The following is an 18,174-nucleotide window of genomic DNA, read 5'->3' as shown; positions in this document are numbered from 1 at the left end:
AAATTGAAAAGTTGAAACTAACGAAATGAAATTGAAATGAAAAAATTGATGTTGAAATTGAAAGCGAAGAGTTGAAATTAACGAATTGAAATTGAAAAATTGAAATTGAAGAGTTGAAATTGAAATTGAAGTTGAAGGGTTGATATTGAAATTGAAGAGTTGATATTGAAATTGAAGTTGATATTAACGGTATGAAATTGAAAAATTGAAGTTGAAATGGAAGAATAGAAATTGAAGTTGAAATGGAATAGTAGAAATTTAAGTTGAAATTAATGTTGAAATTGAAGAGTTGAAATTGACGAGTGGAAATTGAAATTGAAGGCTTGATATTGAAATTGAAAAATTGACATTGAAATTTAAATTGATGTTGGCGTTTACTTACTTGTGTAACGTCTTATTGTTAGTACGACAGTAATGGTGTTTTAGAGTTATTTAAATCGAAATATCTCCTGAACTACTAACTTCTCGACATACATGGGTTAGTACTTTTTGGTAACGAATGTCCAGCTGCCTCGATTGATGTATTAAAAAATACCTCATTCCATTTAAAAAAATATCGATGACGTTTAAATCGTGTAAAAAAGATGACCTTGAAAATTTTTGCCCTTAAATCGTTACACGTGGCCCTGCAAACAGTGTAACTTTGTCCGAAGAAGTTTTTTTGTACAACGAAAAGTAACGGAGATATTTAGGTGTTCCGTTTCTTCGGACTCACCCTGTATAAATACAACTTTAACTTTGGGTACCCGAAGTTTATAAACTTTCGGGATCCCGACCCGAACCCGAAATTTCGGGTACCCGCACACCCCTACTAATTTTATTTATTCGTTACTTAGATCTAATGTGGGGATCATAGTTGGAAACCATTGCTAAAAAGAATGAGCAAGTAAGAAACATAGAGGCATGGTGGCCTATGAAGTCGTCAAGAACATCCGTCTTCCGAGGGTTAACAATTTCTGATACTTTTAGCACTAGAACTACCGAGAGCACGGAACGTAATGTTTCTAAAATGTTGTATAAAAATGACAAGATTCTACGTACTGCATATTTTGTTGATTTTTATTATCACGTAGATATTTGAAATTTGAATGGATCCATTTTCCAATGGGTGCAATAAGATCAATAAACAATTGATACACAACTGTCTAAATGAAGCTGAGCGTTACCATATAGTATAATCATCAAAACCGCTCCCGGATGTTAATAATATTCTGTAAAAGCATCGTTACAGTTTCAATAATCGTAAAAGATTGAAAATGGGTCATTTGGACTGCTCTGGTAGTTCTAGTGTTAATCAGCAAGGAACATTAGCCATTCATTCTTGAACTATGATGGTAAAATTATGCTACTTTTGCCGACCTCGTTGGCATGCTGGAATTAACATAAATGCGATGCTGATGTTCGCTGAACATATTCGAATCGTTAACATGCTGTTCACGTTTATGCTATGGTATATTTAGCGTTGCGTCAGGGGAATGACGATAAGTAAGTTTCTAGTTTCTACCGATAGTTGTGGAATGGTAAACGCACATATGCGGAGTGTCTCGCATGTCACAGTGTCACACTACTGCTCAGAAATCACGTACGATCCGTTTAATAGCAGTTCAAAGTAAAAATGATAGTAATATACATGTTCATCTTCTAGAAAAATAATTCAGAATTCGTGAGACAAAGATACTTCACATATGCGTTAACTTGCCTCCGCATACATATACATACATATATGTATCTCTGAATTTGCTCAACATTCATACAGTACGATATATCCGATAATACTTAATTCTAAAATAAACCATGTATGGAACGATGTCGTTCGTTTGCGATTTCAGCGGAGCACGTGCTTCCATCAAAGTTTCGATCGAGTATAAATATTAGAACGAGATTGCAAACATTGATAGAAATTTAAATCGTTACAGGTTAATTCTCGTAGACTTCGGAACGAATTTTCCTCGTCGATGGTTCTGCGAAGTTGAAAAGAAATGAATAATTTCGCTTCGTTGGTCGTCGACGGAAGTGTTTAAGGAGATTAATTCACAAAACCAGTCTAAAACATCGAATTATTCTTTATACATCAACTGGTACCTCATCTTGAGGATATATGTTTCTACAAAACAATGTTTTCTCAATTTCTTTTGAATTAAAATAAATTAGAAATACAAATTTTATTTCCTTTCTGGAAAATTATGAAGGATAAAGAATAAGTTCTGATCGTCACGGACGTAAAGAACAATCGTAGTATGTAGATAGGGTTAAAGATATGTGGTAAATTACCATAAAGGTTAAAAATGGGGCGTATAATTTCTCTAAAATTTATCTTATTTTAAGCGCGTTGCATACGTTTTTACTTTAAGACGCCTCGCTATCGTCGCAAACGAGCGCCATGCGTCATCGTGTTGGTCCACTTACAACAATACTCGACTCGTTAACATTTAATTTGATTGGCATTTAGTGATCTACTTTCCTGTAATACTTTAAACCGTGTGCGCTCAAAGTTCAAGATCGTTTACGTACGACGATAATTACTTGTGCATTAACACTCTCCCTGCCTGGCCGTTTCTACGTGGCTTTTCGTTCAGGTCACGTAGCTTTTTCGCGAAAAAATTGCTAGCAGTTTGTCACGCTTACAACAACGGAAACGTCAATTTTATTAACAGAACTGTATGACGTGCATTAATCAATCAAACACATTTTTCACCGAGTTTCAACAAATAGCGTGTTCTGTACACCGTTTTACTAGTCACAAAAGCCGCGAATTATTTTATTTTATACTTATCGCGCGTTACCTTAGTTCTTCATTTTTAGAGAAGGAATTTACAAAGTTGGTTTACTTACTTATTCATCTTCTTTTATCATTATGTAAATGTGACGTTAAGGGACAAATTGAGGAGGCATTCTGGGTTAGAACTTCGTTGCATTTTCTTGAAGCGTATGTCGTCGGACACATTTCATATTTCAATTCGTACAGATGACGAAGTTACGAATGTTTCAAGTAAGTATACATATCTCAATATACATACATATAACTGATAGGAGCAACTTGAAACGTGTTTCTCTTGAAACCTTATTTTCCGACATAGCTGACACGATATCTCAAGATCTACTTGTCCAACAGACCTCAAAGTTCGCGAGAATTTTCAGCAGACTCGTTGCATAAACCAAAATTTACAATAAATCTCTCCGTAAAAAAATTGATATCCAAACTTGAAAATGCTTTAACGTTTTGAATAATGTATATATTTATACTGATGAAAGAAACTACTTCATTTGTTTGTTTCAAACTATCAGAACGTTCGGAACGGTATCAGTCAGTGAACAATTTTTTTAAAGAAATAGGTATTTGTTCAAAGAAGTGCGGCTCACGTAATTTTTTAAAAACTCTGTAGAGTCTCCAAGTAATAATAAATATTATCAAAAATCCATACAAGGAAGGAATGCCACAAATGGCGTAGAAATAATGTTTTGGACCAGAATAACCCCTCAAGTGGAAAAAATGAATGGCGAGATGATGGTTAAGGATGTTCAAAATTTATTAGGATTCACTAAACAGTTACAGAGCAAAAAATTATAAACTGTTATAAAACGTCAAATTTATCGTGTTGTCCTTCTCACTAGCATGGAAACACGACAACTGTGTACACCACTGAATATAGCTACAATCAGAGGGTACAATTATTCGCAAAAGTCACTTACAATTTTTTATAATATGAAGACAATTTGATTAAAAAATAAATATAACATGAAATTCACTAATTAAACGAAAGCTTTTTAAATAAATATATCTTTTTAATGCAAAATATACTCATGAATGGCTTTCATTGCCAAGATATTGATGAATTTCGAATTTTTTGTACTTTTGTTTCCTATTGTACCTCCTGAACATCCTTAAAACACATATCGCTGCTCCGGAAGTACAATGACACAACTGCAAAAATTGAAAATTCGGTTTAATTCTTCCATCAGAGTAGTTTATATGTAGACATTGTGGGTTATAATTGCAACTTTTATGTAATTTCAATTGATAAAATAATAAATACCAGTCTCGATTTACATTATGTAGATTTACAAACATCTAGTAAATGCATTTTTGAGCCCGCCAACACAATAAAGTCAATTTCACAAAATTTTACAGTTGCGTCATTATACGTCCGGAGCAGCGATATGTAGTAGTGAATAATCGACAATGTAATTCATGTTAATTTTATGCGAACAGATATGATATTCATAAGTCCCTCTGCCTTTTCAGTCCACAGGTATAGCTGTGGAGTATGAATATTTTATTGAGTAATTAAAATTAATTAATCTTACGGCGTATCTGAAAATTATCAGTGGTACTAGAATGGAAAGTTGTCGCAGATGTAGCACGGAATGTTTGCATTTACAGGTATTTCACGTTAGGGATCATGTTATTCTTTACGAAATTATATGAGAAAAGCGTGTTGGTAAACTGATTGTGAGTAAAACAGAAAATAATAATTAACAACTGTAGTATTAAAATAATCGCTAAGTCTATTAGTCCAGTCAATAAATGCTCATAAGGGGGGTGTAGAGGGAAATGGAAGGAACACAATTTTTTTGGGACTTTGGGACTTTGTTTGGACCAGTTAGGAGGTAAACATACTAAAAGTCCCTATCCTAGGAGGTGTGCGGGTGCAGGGGGCACGTAAAAGGTCCTCTTTTTCGGTTTTTCGCTTATATCTCGGAAACTGTGTGTCCTAGCGATAAGACTATTCTATACAAAATTAAAGCTGACAATGTGTGCCATAAGATTGATTGTATTTAGTTTTTCGCTATCTCGCATAGTTTCCGAGATATCCGCGCTCAAAGTTCTCTAATTGTGAAAAAGAAATTTTTGCCTCACGTGTTTTGCTTTACTTGACTAGCTAACTCTTCAGCACAATTAGTGAACTTTGAGCGCGGATATCTCGGAAACTATGCGAAATAGCGAAAAACTGAATAGAATCAATCTTATGGCACATATTGTCAGCTTTAATTTTGTATAGAGTGGTCTTATCGCTAGGACACATAGTTTCCGAGATATAAGCGGAAAACCGAAAAAGGGGACCTTCTACGTGCCCCCCTGCACCCCGCACACCTCCTAGGATAGGGACTTTTAGTATATTTACCTCCTAACACTAGTGCAAACAAAGACCCAAAGTTAAAAAAATTCTGTTCCTTTCATTTCCCTCTACAACTTTTCATTCACTGGACTATATGTGAAGTATATGCTAACGTGAAACAGCATCGGAGTACTCACGATCTCAACGTATAGTTACACGATCAAATGACATTACATCGATAACAATGATACCTAACATCGATCCTTGCCTCTCCTATAAATACGTTTTGATTGATATCGTTTAATGATGCAGAGCGGAGGAAGGAAAATATATGATAATCCGACTGCGGACGTCGATACGTTTACAATTTATAATTTCTAAGTTCAATACAAGGAACAGTGCATTGAGAAGTGTATGTCGGAGACGTTGCGTTACGCAAATAACTCTTACCGAATAAATCGTAATTATTTTCATCAATTCAACCTCGACCAAAATCTTTATAAAACAGCCCGTGAAAAATGGTAATTTGCATGGACGTCCGCAGCGTGGCGTCAAATTCAACTCTGAACGATTCCGTAGTAAATGAAACTCTTCATATTAAAAAAATATGTTCGTTTTACTGAAACGTATGTATATATATTCTTCTTTATGCGTATATTTATATATCTATAGATCTGTACTTATCAACTAAATAAAGCTTGCGTCAGGTTTTCATCAACTAACTGTCTAGTTGATCGTTACGTTTGGTTAGAAAACGAGGCGGGTCATGAACAATTCTCTTTGGCATCTCTTCGTTTCGTTTTCTTTCTTATGGTGTTCATACTACACGGTAAGAAGATCGAAGTTCAATTTACTCACCATAATCCCGGAGCTCTGAAAGAAACGTTTTTCGGCGAACCTAATTTTTCAGTTTTCGAAAACCTAGGGTGATACAGTGATTTTGGTTTCAGTTTTCGAGACGAGGAATAGTAAAAGAATCATCCAGAGGACATTATATGTAGATTAACCCTCATCCTCACGGTACATCCTGTATGTTCATTTATTTGTGAATTTTTATCCGTTAGTCAAATATATTTAATTTTTAATCAAATCTTATCTATTTAATTTGTGACACTGCGAAGGCAAATTGATTTCCATTTTCCAGAGTTCGGTAATGTTGATCTCTTATCTTCTGACAGTGTATAATTTTCGAACAAGTCGTTTAACAATTCAACTGTGATTTGTGCCATCGTGTTAATTTGACCAGAGGACAAATTTCGGAAAATGATGGACGGGGATGAGGGTTAAAGTGTCGAATTATTATACAGGGTGTCCCAAAATTCGTGAAAATCCCCAAAGGGGGTGGTTCCTGAGACCATTTCAAGCGACATTTTCCTTTGCAAAAATGTTATCCGCGGCTTTGTTTGCGAGTTATTAACGAAAAACACGGACCAATCAGAGCGCGACCTAGACGCGAGTTGCCACAGTCGGCCCGGCGCGCCAAATGTCTATTCATGTCTATTGGCCGAGTATGGCAACTCGCGTCTAGATCGCGCTCTGATCGGTCCGTGTTTTTCGTTAATAACTCCTAAACAAAGCCGCGGATAACATTTTTGCAAAGGAAAATGTCGCTTGAAATGGTCTCAGGAACTACCCCCCTTCGGGATTTTCACGAATTTTGGGACACCCTGTATATAATCATAGGCGATCGAGCTGCCAAAAGGAAACAGTTCGAAGATCCAGAAGCTCTAATCCCCCGATAGTGTTCACAGCAAAGTCCGAATCTTGCGACCACTGAGCAGCCCCTCGGTGAATGGGTTCAGGGAGGAGTCAGTGGGACAGAACGACCATCCTCCTTTCAGTCTTTTCTTATTGATCAGCTTTCTTTCCCTCCTCTCCCTCTTTAAAGCCATCAGCAGCTTAACAAATAGAGTGAAAGGTTTGAGGCAGGTGCTAGTAGGACCGAGTGGATACTGTTCTCTGTAAACCTCTTCTTCCACACATGCACCTCCTCTCGCCACTGACTTCTCCATGAAACCACCCACCCTGCTTAGCCATTGTACCCTGCCTCGTCAGAAAATACGATCCACGCTCGTTCAGATTCTTTCATAGTTTTGGTTCTTCAGCTGACACCTGAGTATCTAGTTTTCGTAGGATATACAGTACTGGAAAGAAGTTTTTCGGGACTGTGACAACTATTAATAACGAAAAATAATGTTCCCAGTGTCCATTCGAGCCCGCACCCCGTCTAGTCTTCTTTTCAGCTCTGTGCAGATGCACAGTATCCCCTCGTCTCGAGTTACTCTCCATTTCCACCACCGTCAATCCATCGCGCAGTGCCCTCTGAATCCGACGAAGGAATACTCTGTTCCTCAGTGTTTCTGTTCGCTAGAGGATTCGTTCGAGCACAGTCGAGTCAAAGGAACAACGACGCATCTTTTCGCGGGCAAACCGCGCGACCGGTTCAAACGTAGTTGGCTCTCGCGGCGCAGCAGAAGAGATTCAGCGCGCCACGGAAGTAGGACGATTGTCTGGCGGATCTGCTGGGGGGCCTGTTGCTTTGATTCCAGCGAGTCGTCCTACGCCCGTTGCCCCGGCTCCCTTTGCTTCCCAGATTTTGCAGGGCTGTGTACTTCTCTGCAACCAGATAGAACGCCGAGATTCCGTTAAGTACGTTTCACCGCCGAGACCCTCGAAAGGACAGATTACCGTTTTAGAGGCCTAAGCGAGCGTGGACAACGCGCAAAAACAGACCTCTCAGACACTGTACTTTTCTTCGTCGGGCTCTAGAAGCCCATTAGCGTTCTCGTATTACGTCACTGCGATACCACGAGGAATTCAACGTTGTTATTGCAGACGCAATCGTCGCTGTCAGACCAATTTTCATCCTTCTACTGCAGCCTCAAACTTGGCAATTTGAGAATATGTAATGGGAATATCGAACATTTCAGAATATGTATTTTGTTGTCCAAATTCACTTTTAGGGGGTGAAATCGATCGTTGAAAATTCGGCTATCTTTTTATTTGTTTTTCTAATTTTACAAACTTATCGACATTTCTTTTCTCCTATTGATACTTTAAATCAGGGCTGGCCAACCTTCTGCATACCATGCGAAAATTTTTTTCACACACGAGTTTAGATGCGCCATATAACTTAAGGGAGTCCCTACTCTAAAAGTCCCTACTCCTAGGAGGTGAGCGGGGTGCAGCAGGGAGCACGTAGAAAAGGACCCATTTTTCGTTTTTCCGTTATATCACGGAAACTATGCGTCTTAGCGATAAGACCATTCTATACAAACTTAAAGCTAACAAAATGTGCCATAAGATTGATTTCGTTCAGTTTTTCGCTATCTCGCATAGTTTCCGAGATATCCGCGCTCAAAGTTCACTAACTCTTCAGCACAATTAGTGAACTTTGAGCCCGAATATCTTGGAAACTATGCGTGATAGAGCGAAGAACTGAATGCAATCAATCTTATGGCACATTTTGTCAGCTTTAATTTTGTATGAAATGGTCTTATCGGTATGATGCATATTTTCCGAAATATAAGCGGAAAACCGAAAAAGGGGATCTTCTACGTGCCCCCCTGCATCCCGCACACCTCTTAGGATAGGGACTTTTAGTATGTTTACCTCCTAACTAGCCCAAACGAAGACTCAAAGTTAAAAATTCTGTTCCTTCCATTTCCCTCTACAACTTTTCGTTAACTGGACTAGTATACGTAATACGTACGCGGGGATTGCATGGGTCCGGGATTCCACTTCTGATACAACAACAACGACAACGACAACGACAACGACAGCGACAACTCGGCAAGCTAATATGAAGCGTGGTAAATAGGGACTTAAACACGTATTACAAAATTTGTTTAGCATCTTTGAAAGGCTAGAACAGTAAACAAATTGGTCGCCAACATAAACGACCAAGTATGCAGCTACAGATATGTTTCCAGCAATTGGTACAGAAAGTTTTCATTTTGCATAAGCATCTGCAGTGTAATTATAAGCTAAATTGGTTCGCTGTCATGTGGTGTAAGGAAATTCTTATGAACCGATGAACCTCGCGAGAAATCAATCACTCCTGTCCAGAGTTGATTCTGTCAATGTTTCTCCCTTCCGCCATGCGGAATGACGCTCGAAACTTTTAAATTGATTTCACAGGGAACATCGGCACACCAACATTGCCAGAGCGTTGTTTGTCGAGAACCAGCCAGCAAGCGTTTCGAACGGGACGTATTATTTCGCAATTGTTTGATATTAGCCCCGTTAAATTGTTCGGCCAAATGGTTGGTCTCTTCAGCGAGTAATTAGTTAATGGAGGGTAATTTCGCCCGCCCAAGCCTCGGACGAATACGTTGCTAACCGAGGGGAATTTTCTTCGACGGTTAAAAAGCCGGTTATTCCCAGATTGAAGACAATTCGGGTTTCTTCTTTTTTTCTTCCTTTCTTGTATGGTTTCCCGAGGATGCCTTTTTATACCTTACTTCGAATGAATGTAATATCGGGAACATTGGGACATTGTATGCAATGCTTACGACCAAGCTTTTCAAGTTATTTAAGTGATTCATTGAGAAAAATTCGGAACAATTGAAAACGTTATGATCAGACTGTGGATTTTATGCATTTATGGCAAAAACGAAACGACGTAATCTGAGGCAGTGAAGAAGTTAAAACAGTCTAGGGACATCGATATACTATTTTCAATATACAGGGTGTCCCGTAACTGGTGGTATAAGCGTGTAGGGGGTGATTCTACCTGAAAAATTGAATCGAAAATTTAGAATAAAATTTGTTCATATGACGCTCTATTTTCGAAAAAAATAAGTTTGAAAATTTATCGAGTACGCGTGCACTTGTACCAGCTTCAGTTCGACGGATTTCATTGTAGATCACCTCCATTCTTGTTCGTAAACGTTGTCAATGGATCAATGGACAGATTTCCAGAATTTGTCTAATTTATGTTGGAACTGTTGGAAGTTATTTTTTTCGAAAATGAAGCGTCATAATCAAGAAAATGAAGCATCTAAATACATTTTCGATTCAATTTTTCGCGTAGAATCGCCCCTACTCGATTGTACCACCAGTTACGGGACACCCTGTACATTAACACATTACCGACCGGTGATTATTGCGTAATATTGAAAAATCTATGATACATGGCTAAACACTTTTTAATGGAACCTTCAATAGCGACAGCAATTTTCATAGTGAACTAACAGGCCACCCTCAATAACGTCATCTAATAGTTTCATTTGAGATTGCAATGTAAAAGAAAATTTCTATGAAATTTGGTACAGCACAACTATTGAAAATCCTATTGATAGGCTTCCGGTAGCTAAAGTGTTAAGATCATTAACACTAGGTTTCTAATATTTTTAATTTGCGATTGTTGAGATTGTCAAGATGCATCCATGACGAATTATTCAACAAATTTATTTCTTTGGGTACGTACCATCTTGATTTTCTCGCTATTGTTACTCGTAGCAAAAAATGTTTCAGCAGAGGCTTGAATGGTGGAGGATATTGTGGTGGTGGAGGTGGAGTGGATGATATTTTGATGTTATTAGTTTCTTCATCAGTGGACGCGTAAAGGTCATATAAAGGTCAACTTTGTTTTTTTAAATGGAATTATGTATTTTTTAATACTCAATGTTTATTCCTGTCCAATATGTACATTAGGGTGGACCTAAGCTATACTTGGAGAAAAATTTTTATCGAGATACAATTTAATGAACGCAACTATTCGGTATTGTTCCTTTAGGTGAAAAAACAATTTGTGTAAAGTTTGAGATCAATCGAATAAAAGGATGACGTGGCGCACTTAAATTGAAAATTTTAAAATTGAAATTCACCTTAACTATGGAACATGGCACATCGTTGGATTTGTCTTTTTTCTTAATAGTAGTATGGTATGGTATGGACATGATATTTGGTCCCCTCAGGGTTTCAAATTCATTTACCAATCCTCTCCTTTTTCCACTCTCACCATCGCCTTTTCAGCGGGACCTACTGTTTATGGTGGGTTCCGAACCACCTTTTGCCAACAACACGTGAAAAACACCCCGGGTGGGTGACTTTCCGGTTTTTGACCAGACGGTGGTCACCCATCCTAGTGCCGGTCACGTTCCACGTTGTTTAACTTCGGTGATCTAACGAGAACCGGTGCTTTCAACGGGACTACGGTTGTTGGCTCACTCTTTTTTCTTAATAGGAATATAGAATAATTATATGACCTCCTTTAAATAAAAATAACGATGACCTTGAAATTTCGAAATATGATTTCCAAAAAGTTTTTTCATTTTGCCATTATATTTACCTTATTGAACAGTGCAAATTTCTCCTCTGACATTTTTCCGTATAATCACAAGTAACAGAGATGTTTAAATACCTACATGAAAAAGGAGGACATATGTATTTGTTCATTTCCGAAATTATGTTATAAAATAAATAAGATTCATAAAAGTTTTCCTAGATTTTCTCTAGAAATGAGAAATAACCAATTATTTACCGCCAGTTAGTTTATTTCTATTCCAATTTATGAATTTACATTATCGACGAATTAAACTATGTGTGTACAATTTTTTGTCATATTGTCAAAAGTTGTGACGTCATTAGTGCGCTCATTGTGCGCCTCCCGCCAGGGCAATCCGCTCGGAGGGCCTGGCCAGGACCTGACCACGAGCAGTTTCTTTCCTCCTTTAACACTACATAGACTCAAGGGTCCCGTTGAAATAGCGGGTTCTACATGATTAAATCTACAATTATTGTGATTGGAGAAATGATTTATAGGAAAATTTAATATATTTATTCATTGGAGCATATATGTTATGGTAAAAGACCAAAATATATTCTTGGTATTTTTAGCCACTTTTAGTGCTCCGTAAATCTAGCGTCAATAACTCCGAAAAGATACCTCCCATCTTTGTACTCTTTCGAATTGCCTAGTTTCGCCATGAATGCCTAAAATCTGCTGTCTGAAGATCAACGTCGACAGATGCGCGAGAACTATCCTTGGGAACACATCGACACGCGAGACACGCAGCAAGTAACTCATGCATCGCGTCAACCTGTCAAAACGCGCGTTAAAACGAGTGCCAGGGGTGAGAAAACGAAACGAAACGAAACGAAACGTTGGAAAATCGTGGAGCTTCGCTTTGCCTCGCGGAGAGTTGGCTGGCAAATGCGTGAAAAATTATCGCAGAAATTGTAGCGAGACGAGTTCCGAGCTTTCGCGCGAGTGAAATATCCTCGCCATTAGCCAGACAAGCTCAGGATCGTAATACCGTTGCAGCCGGATGGAAAGCGGAAAAATCATGCGACTCGAAGCACGATGAAAGGGGGGCTTAACACTTCCGACGCGGCGACCGCGATAAATTGCGACGACTAAGGGTTGGTTTCCACTGGCGTTCGCGCGGGATTGAAAGATTTAGCATTTTTCTAAAAATGCTGCTCGCGTCGAGGATACACACTATGTTTCTTCCTAAGAGCTCTGGATATGGTCTGGCTTAGGTCTGACTTGCTTCGAATTAGGTTTCGCATTTTTCAACTACCAAAACACGATCGGTATCATTGATCTTCTTCATATTATTTGACACGTTGCAGAAAACAAACAAAACAGAACAAACATGCAGTTACATTTATTTGTCAGAATTGCAAAGTTCCAAGCTCCGCGTGAAAAGAAATATAAAATGTTATGGCAAGTAAACAATTTTTCTCAAGGTCACGTCTTGTATACATTTATTTCTAAATGTCAGAATACGTCATTGACCATCAATGATGACATTTAATTGTATCATAATGATGGATAACCACTTTTGATGAAAAAGTCAGAAATGAATTTTAAACCAAGAGGGAACAGAAATAAAGTAAGAGTCAATTAACTTTATCGCCCCATTTTCATTGGAAAAATTCCAAATACTATATCCATATTTTTATATTATATCTTCGAAACAAAACGCACAGGCTGTGGCCGTCACAATTTTGCTATTCGTCGGTAGAGATCGGCCTTAACCCAGAATATCCGTTCGTCGGGAAGTGGCTTTAGACTTTTTTCGACGGCAACGAAATTATTAACTGTTGCCATTGCTGCGAACTATATTCGCGTCGAAAATGGCGGGCCAAAGGAGCCGTGATTTTTTAATTTACATCCGTTTGGCAGCGGTCCGGTTCGCGCAAAGCATTAAATAGAAAATCAGGCTCTTTTGTCAGCAATATCGTATGGCCACTACTCACTTTATCGGTTGCCGTGCTCGATCTGTCCCCCTCCCCCCTCCCCCGGTTTCACTCGTTCGTTTCCACATTGAACCCCATGGAACCCTTCACCGAACTCCGGCATTTTTTCCGGGAAACTGCGAGCCCGTCGCGGGCGTAAAAATGAAACTGCCATCGTCCTTGACCCCGAGCTCCGTGCAGATAATACGTCCCAGTCACTGATTGCACATTAACTGCACCCGGACGCCGATTTAATTCGAACAAATTTTCTGGATTCGAGCAATTTAATCACGATGGGATCCAACTGGTTCGCAGTGTTTCCCGCTTGTTTGGTCGAATCGTTTTCATAAATTTTTCGAATAATAAAGCCGTGTACTATTCTTTGCAAATAAAATAATGAACTGAATCGACACGTTATTTACCAACGACTATTTATTCGAGTGACGACTCCGAGGTGTCACTCTAAAAATGGCTATAACACATTGTTATATTTGTTTATAATTTACTAATCATTTAAGTACAACCTCTGGCAGAATGTTTCCGATCGGAGGCATTGATACGGACTTTAGAGAAAACATTCACAATTTAGAAGTATGAAATATTACTTTATGGAGTTAAAACTGATGGGAAATGGAAAGGGGCTTATTGAAGAATGGAACACAACAAAATAATATAAGCTTCCATTTATTATAACAAAGAAACGAGAAAATAAACAAAATGTTACACGGAAGTAAAAAGTTCCCGATAATAAAAGTTCCCGATTAGTAGAACAGCTGGAAGAAAGTTTCCGATTCGATTTACACTGTTCAACACCAAGTTCAACAATTACTGTTGGGTGATTACGTAAAGTTCTTTGCACTGATTCTGAATCTGCCCCTAATTTTTCCCCTAGACGCACAGTTTTTGAGAAACTTGAATTTGAAAAAAAACATATTTTTCAACTTTGAACTAATATTGTGATGTTATTATAAAAGATATTGCATTGTTCTTCGCAGCAAAAGATTCTGTAGACATTCCCGAATACAGTGACATCCAATATTAATACATTATGAATATTTAAACATGTTTAAACAATCGTTAAAGATGGAGAGATACCACTTTTGCACTAATTGTAGAGAATATTTTTCAGTTTATTTTAAAAAATAAGGGTCCAGCATAAAATCGAACTATATCAACGGATAGAGCAGACTTTTATCTTGAGAAACCACCCTTTAAAGTTTGCAACGTCGCACACTGGTCCACGCGCTCGATCTAGCTGTTCATTTGGTAAAAAAGCAACTTGCCCAAATCGATGTTTATTACATGTATATTGCTTCCTAAATGTCCATGACATTCGAAAACGATGAAATTATTGAGATTTATTGAAAATTGTGATTAGAACAAGCATTTAAAAATCAACATTTTATGAATCCTATTTGCCACCGAAAAAATTACCTCTTTTCTTATTGATACCCTGGAGAATCTATGTAATATTATGTGTCCATTTTTGTTGCAAATGAATAGTATTTGTCTGTATTTAGAGTATATCTCTTGTACTAATTTATAATTTATTGAAATAACAATGCTCAATAAAGTAAATAGAATCTCCAAAGTTTTCAATCTTTGGTGAAGGATATCTTTCGAGTCCCCCATGGGCCCTCATTGTATCAAAGTGAATTATTATCAGCGTTCGTTTCTCCATAAAATCGTGCAAGAATCACATCCTGTTCAATCACAAGTTATTATTGTTTAAAGCGTATGTGTCGCCTGAATTGCGGCCGAACCTCTGGCATTTTGAAGATGCAGTCGAACAATTAATATTGAAAGATGTTGAAGAAATAAGTAATGGCAATAATGATTTGTCAATATAATATAGTATAATGTCAATTGTTATTGTTGTTTACACAATAAAAATTATATTTTTGTTTTTTATAATTAATATTATTATATGTTTTTCGCACAGTTTTAAATAAAATATTTTTAATTATGTTTATAAAATCCATTACTTCAAAAATGATTGATTATTGTGTTTATTTAAAACCTGAACTTGATTTATCAGACACTTCCGATAATCTGAGAAAAAAATGTTTTAAACAAAACTTAATCAACATTCACCAGTCTACAAATTTCATTCGAAAAAATTAAAAAAGAAACTTTTAATGCATAAATTATTAAAGTCACCTTGAATTTTTAAAAGTCAATATGTATTTTTGACTTCATAATATTGTAGCTGATATCAAAAAGAATCCAACGACTTAAATTACTATAGCCTTAAACTTTCAAATAGTGCTAAAATATTAATGAACAGCTAGATCGAGCGCGTGGACGTTTTTCGAACATACGAACATTTTGATAAAAATAGTCTAAAATGACTCCAATGACCATGAAACGTGAAGATCTGCTAAAAAATCGATTTTCGATTTTCGGGGTCATTGCAATAACTTCCCTATAAAATCGGGAAGTTAATTATTATTAGTATGCATATTATTAGTGCAACGGTTCTTTCGTGATGAATGCGAAATTGTCATAAATAAATAAATTATTACTTTACTCAGCTGACACGTGTCAAAATTTTTCAGGTTATTCAGATTTCTATGGTTTAGAACAAGGGTTTGGATAATTGTTTACAAATCTTTCAGTCGGAACAGAATCCGATGAGAAACTGCATGTGAAAGTAGTTGGAGGTTGATTCTATGTTATCCAATTGCAAATGTTCACAAATTAACTCTGATTAATTAGTTATTAACTAATTAAAATAAATAAAATAAGTTCCCATAATGCGTAAGACAAGGAGGGTCGAACTGTGCGACAGGACAGACATACATAACATACCACTTCTCCAAGATTTGTTAATGACCAACAATTTAAGCATCAAACCTGCATAAAACTGAAATGGGAATGTAGCTAAGGCTTCATTTTACATTCTACAATCTTAAAAGTTCACCAATGAAGTCTTTAAAGTTAGTAAATTAATTATGAAAATGTTACTTGTCAAACTATTCGAGGTTATTCGCAAAATTTCGTCACTTCCGTAACGCTCCTGCGTCACTTCCGTTACAGTAGAAAATTGTAGCCCCCTCAGCAAAGAAGTTTCACTTCAAAAAGGATATTTTCCGGACAAACTTTGTACACGCATTTTCCTCCAAAAGTGGCTCGTTGTTGCTTCAACGTGGACATAGCTTTAGGCGATCGGATCGGAATCGGTCGACTTGAAGCCAGCCAGCCCGTTGTCGGATGGAAACATTTGCGCGACCACTCGCGGCCGCGATTATTCCGCGAATCGTAGCCCGAATTGCTTTATCGGCCAGCGGTCGAGCACATTTCCCTCCCGGAGCCTCAATTTTCCCATCCTTTTTCCGCGCGGCCGTCGAAATTCTCGTTACCGCGGGCGAACGGCGAGAACGCGTTGCCCACGGGTTCGTTTCCATGTGCCCATCTATCCTTGACCCGATCTCTGTTTAACGTTAAATAATGTTCTATCGCGTTTCCCGTTCGTCGCGGCCGTTATTTATTCTTCCGTCGACGCAGCGCGCTGACATTTGTATCTGTCGAGCGGTGTCGCGAATACGGCGGCCCTCGTAAAAGCACCGATCGCGAAATAAAAGCGTTGCCAAATGTCGAAGACTCTCGCGATTCGATACGATTCGGTTCTTCCAACCCCTTTGCTGTCGAAGCTGTTAGGTCGCCCCATAAGTTCGTGCTGTTTGCTTTTCCGCTATTTAAATGAATATTTGAAACATATGTTACGGATGACGAACAGGTGTTCAATATCATCTCTGGCAGGAACCGTCCTAGATAAACGAACAGAGCTACCCTAGATAAATTCTACATAACTGTTTAGGTTAGTTTAGGGCCCAAACGTACGCACGACCAACTGGTCGTTGACAAAATACGAATGTTCACTTGAAGGATACTTACAAGTACCACCCATCATTGCAGGGCTATACATATAAGCCCTTACATTTCTACTCTCGTGGGCTAGTATTGTCGTAATCACGAATAGTGTCGCGTCGTGCTGCATCTCGGAAGTCAACTACCAGTGAGATCGGACGTTCGTTCCTTTTGAATCAAAGTTTGACCGTACAGATTCCGTGAGTTCGGTGTAAAATCTGTTAGGCAGTGACAAGGTTGCTCCGAGTCCCCCGCATTGCCAGTGCGTCAACACCGTGCATCTTAGCTTAGGTAATATCACATTTCAATTTCTTTATATTCTAAATTCAGTCCATTCGCGACACAAACACACTTGTAATACGAAATTCTATAGTAAGAATATATTTGTCTTCTTTGATAATTAACTCAAATTCATTAAACCCATAATTATCGTCCAATATCCTAACCAAGTAATTGAACGTCCCCACATGATATAATCTTACCGCTCGGATTGTATCAATTAAATTATACTAGTTACGAGGCTTACTAATTATCCTAGCAATTCCCTGATTAAGCATCAGGTTCTTTCGCGACATTCCAATTGTCCAAACAGAGATTTATCCAACCTAGCGGCTCTCCAGTTTTGCATTGGATTCGTCCGCATCCTAACAGCTCCCTGATTTCGCATCAGGTTCGTCTGTGCTATTATACAACCTCCTAGCAGCTCCCCGGTTTTGCATCGGGTTCGTCTGCGTTTGACTCCATTCCTAGAGGCTCCCTGACTTCGCGTCAGGTTCGTCCTCGCTGTCAATAATCCTAGCGGCTCCCCAATTTCGCATTGGGTTCGTCCGCGTTCCCCCCCTTGACTAACAAATTTATATCATATTCCTAGGGTAATAACCCTTCGCCGGCCACTCGTGCTGCTCGCGGCCCCGGCTCGTAACACATACCTTTCATAAATTTTTCTCGTACTACTGCTGGAAACAACGGAAATGTTTCAGGTGAAAAACTCAGGTTGCTCAGCCTGTTTTCGAAGTCGATTGTGAGAAACAGAGAACAATTGAAAATGTTCTTAAAT

At 38.1% G+C, this 18,174-nt stretch overlaps 1 protein-coding gene across 7 annotated transcripts in view; it reads right to left on the bottom strand.

Annotated features, from left to right (window-relative positions):
* Nucleotides 1-5,091: 5,091 nt before the first annotated feature.
* Dcma (decima) overlaps nucleotides 5,092-18,174 on the bottom strand; it is a 53,952-nt gene continuing 40,869 nt past the window's right edge. For 6 of the 7 annotated variants that reach the window (XM_076424741.1, XM_076424732.1, XM_076424760.1 and 3 more), the window contains one exon: nucleotides 6,618-7,673. In XM_076424741.1, coding sequence (XP_076280856.1) covers nucleotides 7,501-7,673 — 173 coding nt within the window. In that variant the 3' untranslated portion in view covers nucleotides 6,618-7,500. Of the gene's footprint in view, nucleotides 7,674-18,174 lie in introns of all 7 variants that reach the window. The other variant, XM_076424788.1, reaches the window with a different exon arrangement.

The sequence above is a fragment of the Lasioglossum baleicum genome, chromosome 1, assembly GCF_051020765.1.
Source record: "Lasioglossum baleicum chromosome 1, iyLasBale1, whole genome shotgun sequence".
Taxonomy (NCBI): Eukaryota; Metazoa; Arthropoda; class Insecta; order Hymenoptera; family Halictidae; genus Lasioglossum; species Lasioglossum baleicum.
This window is presented reverse-complemented; position numbering and strand designations above follow the sequence as displayed.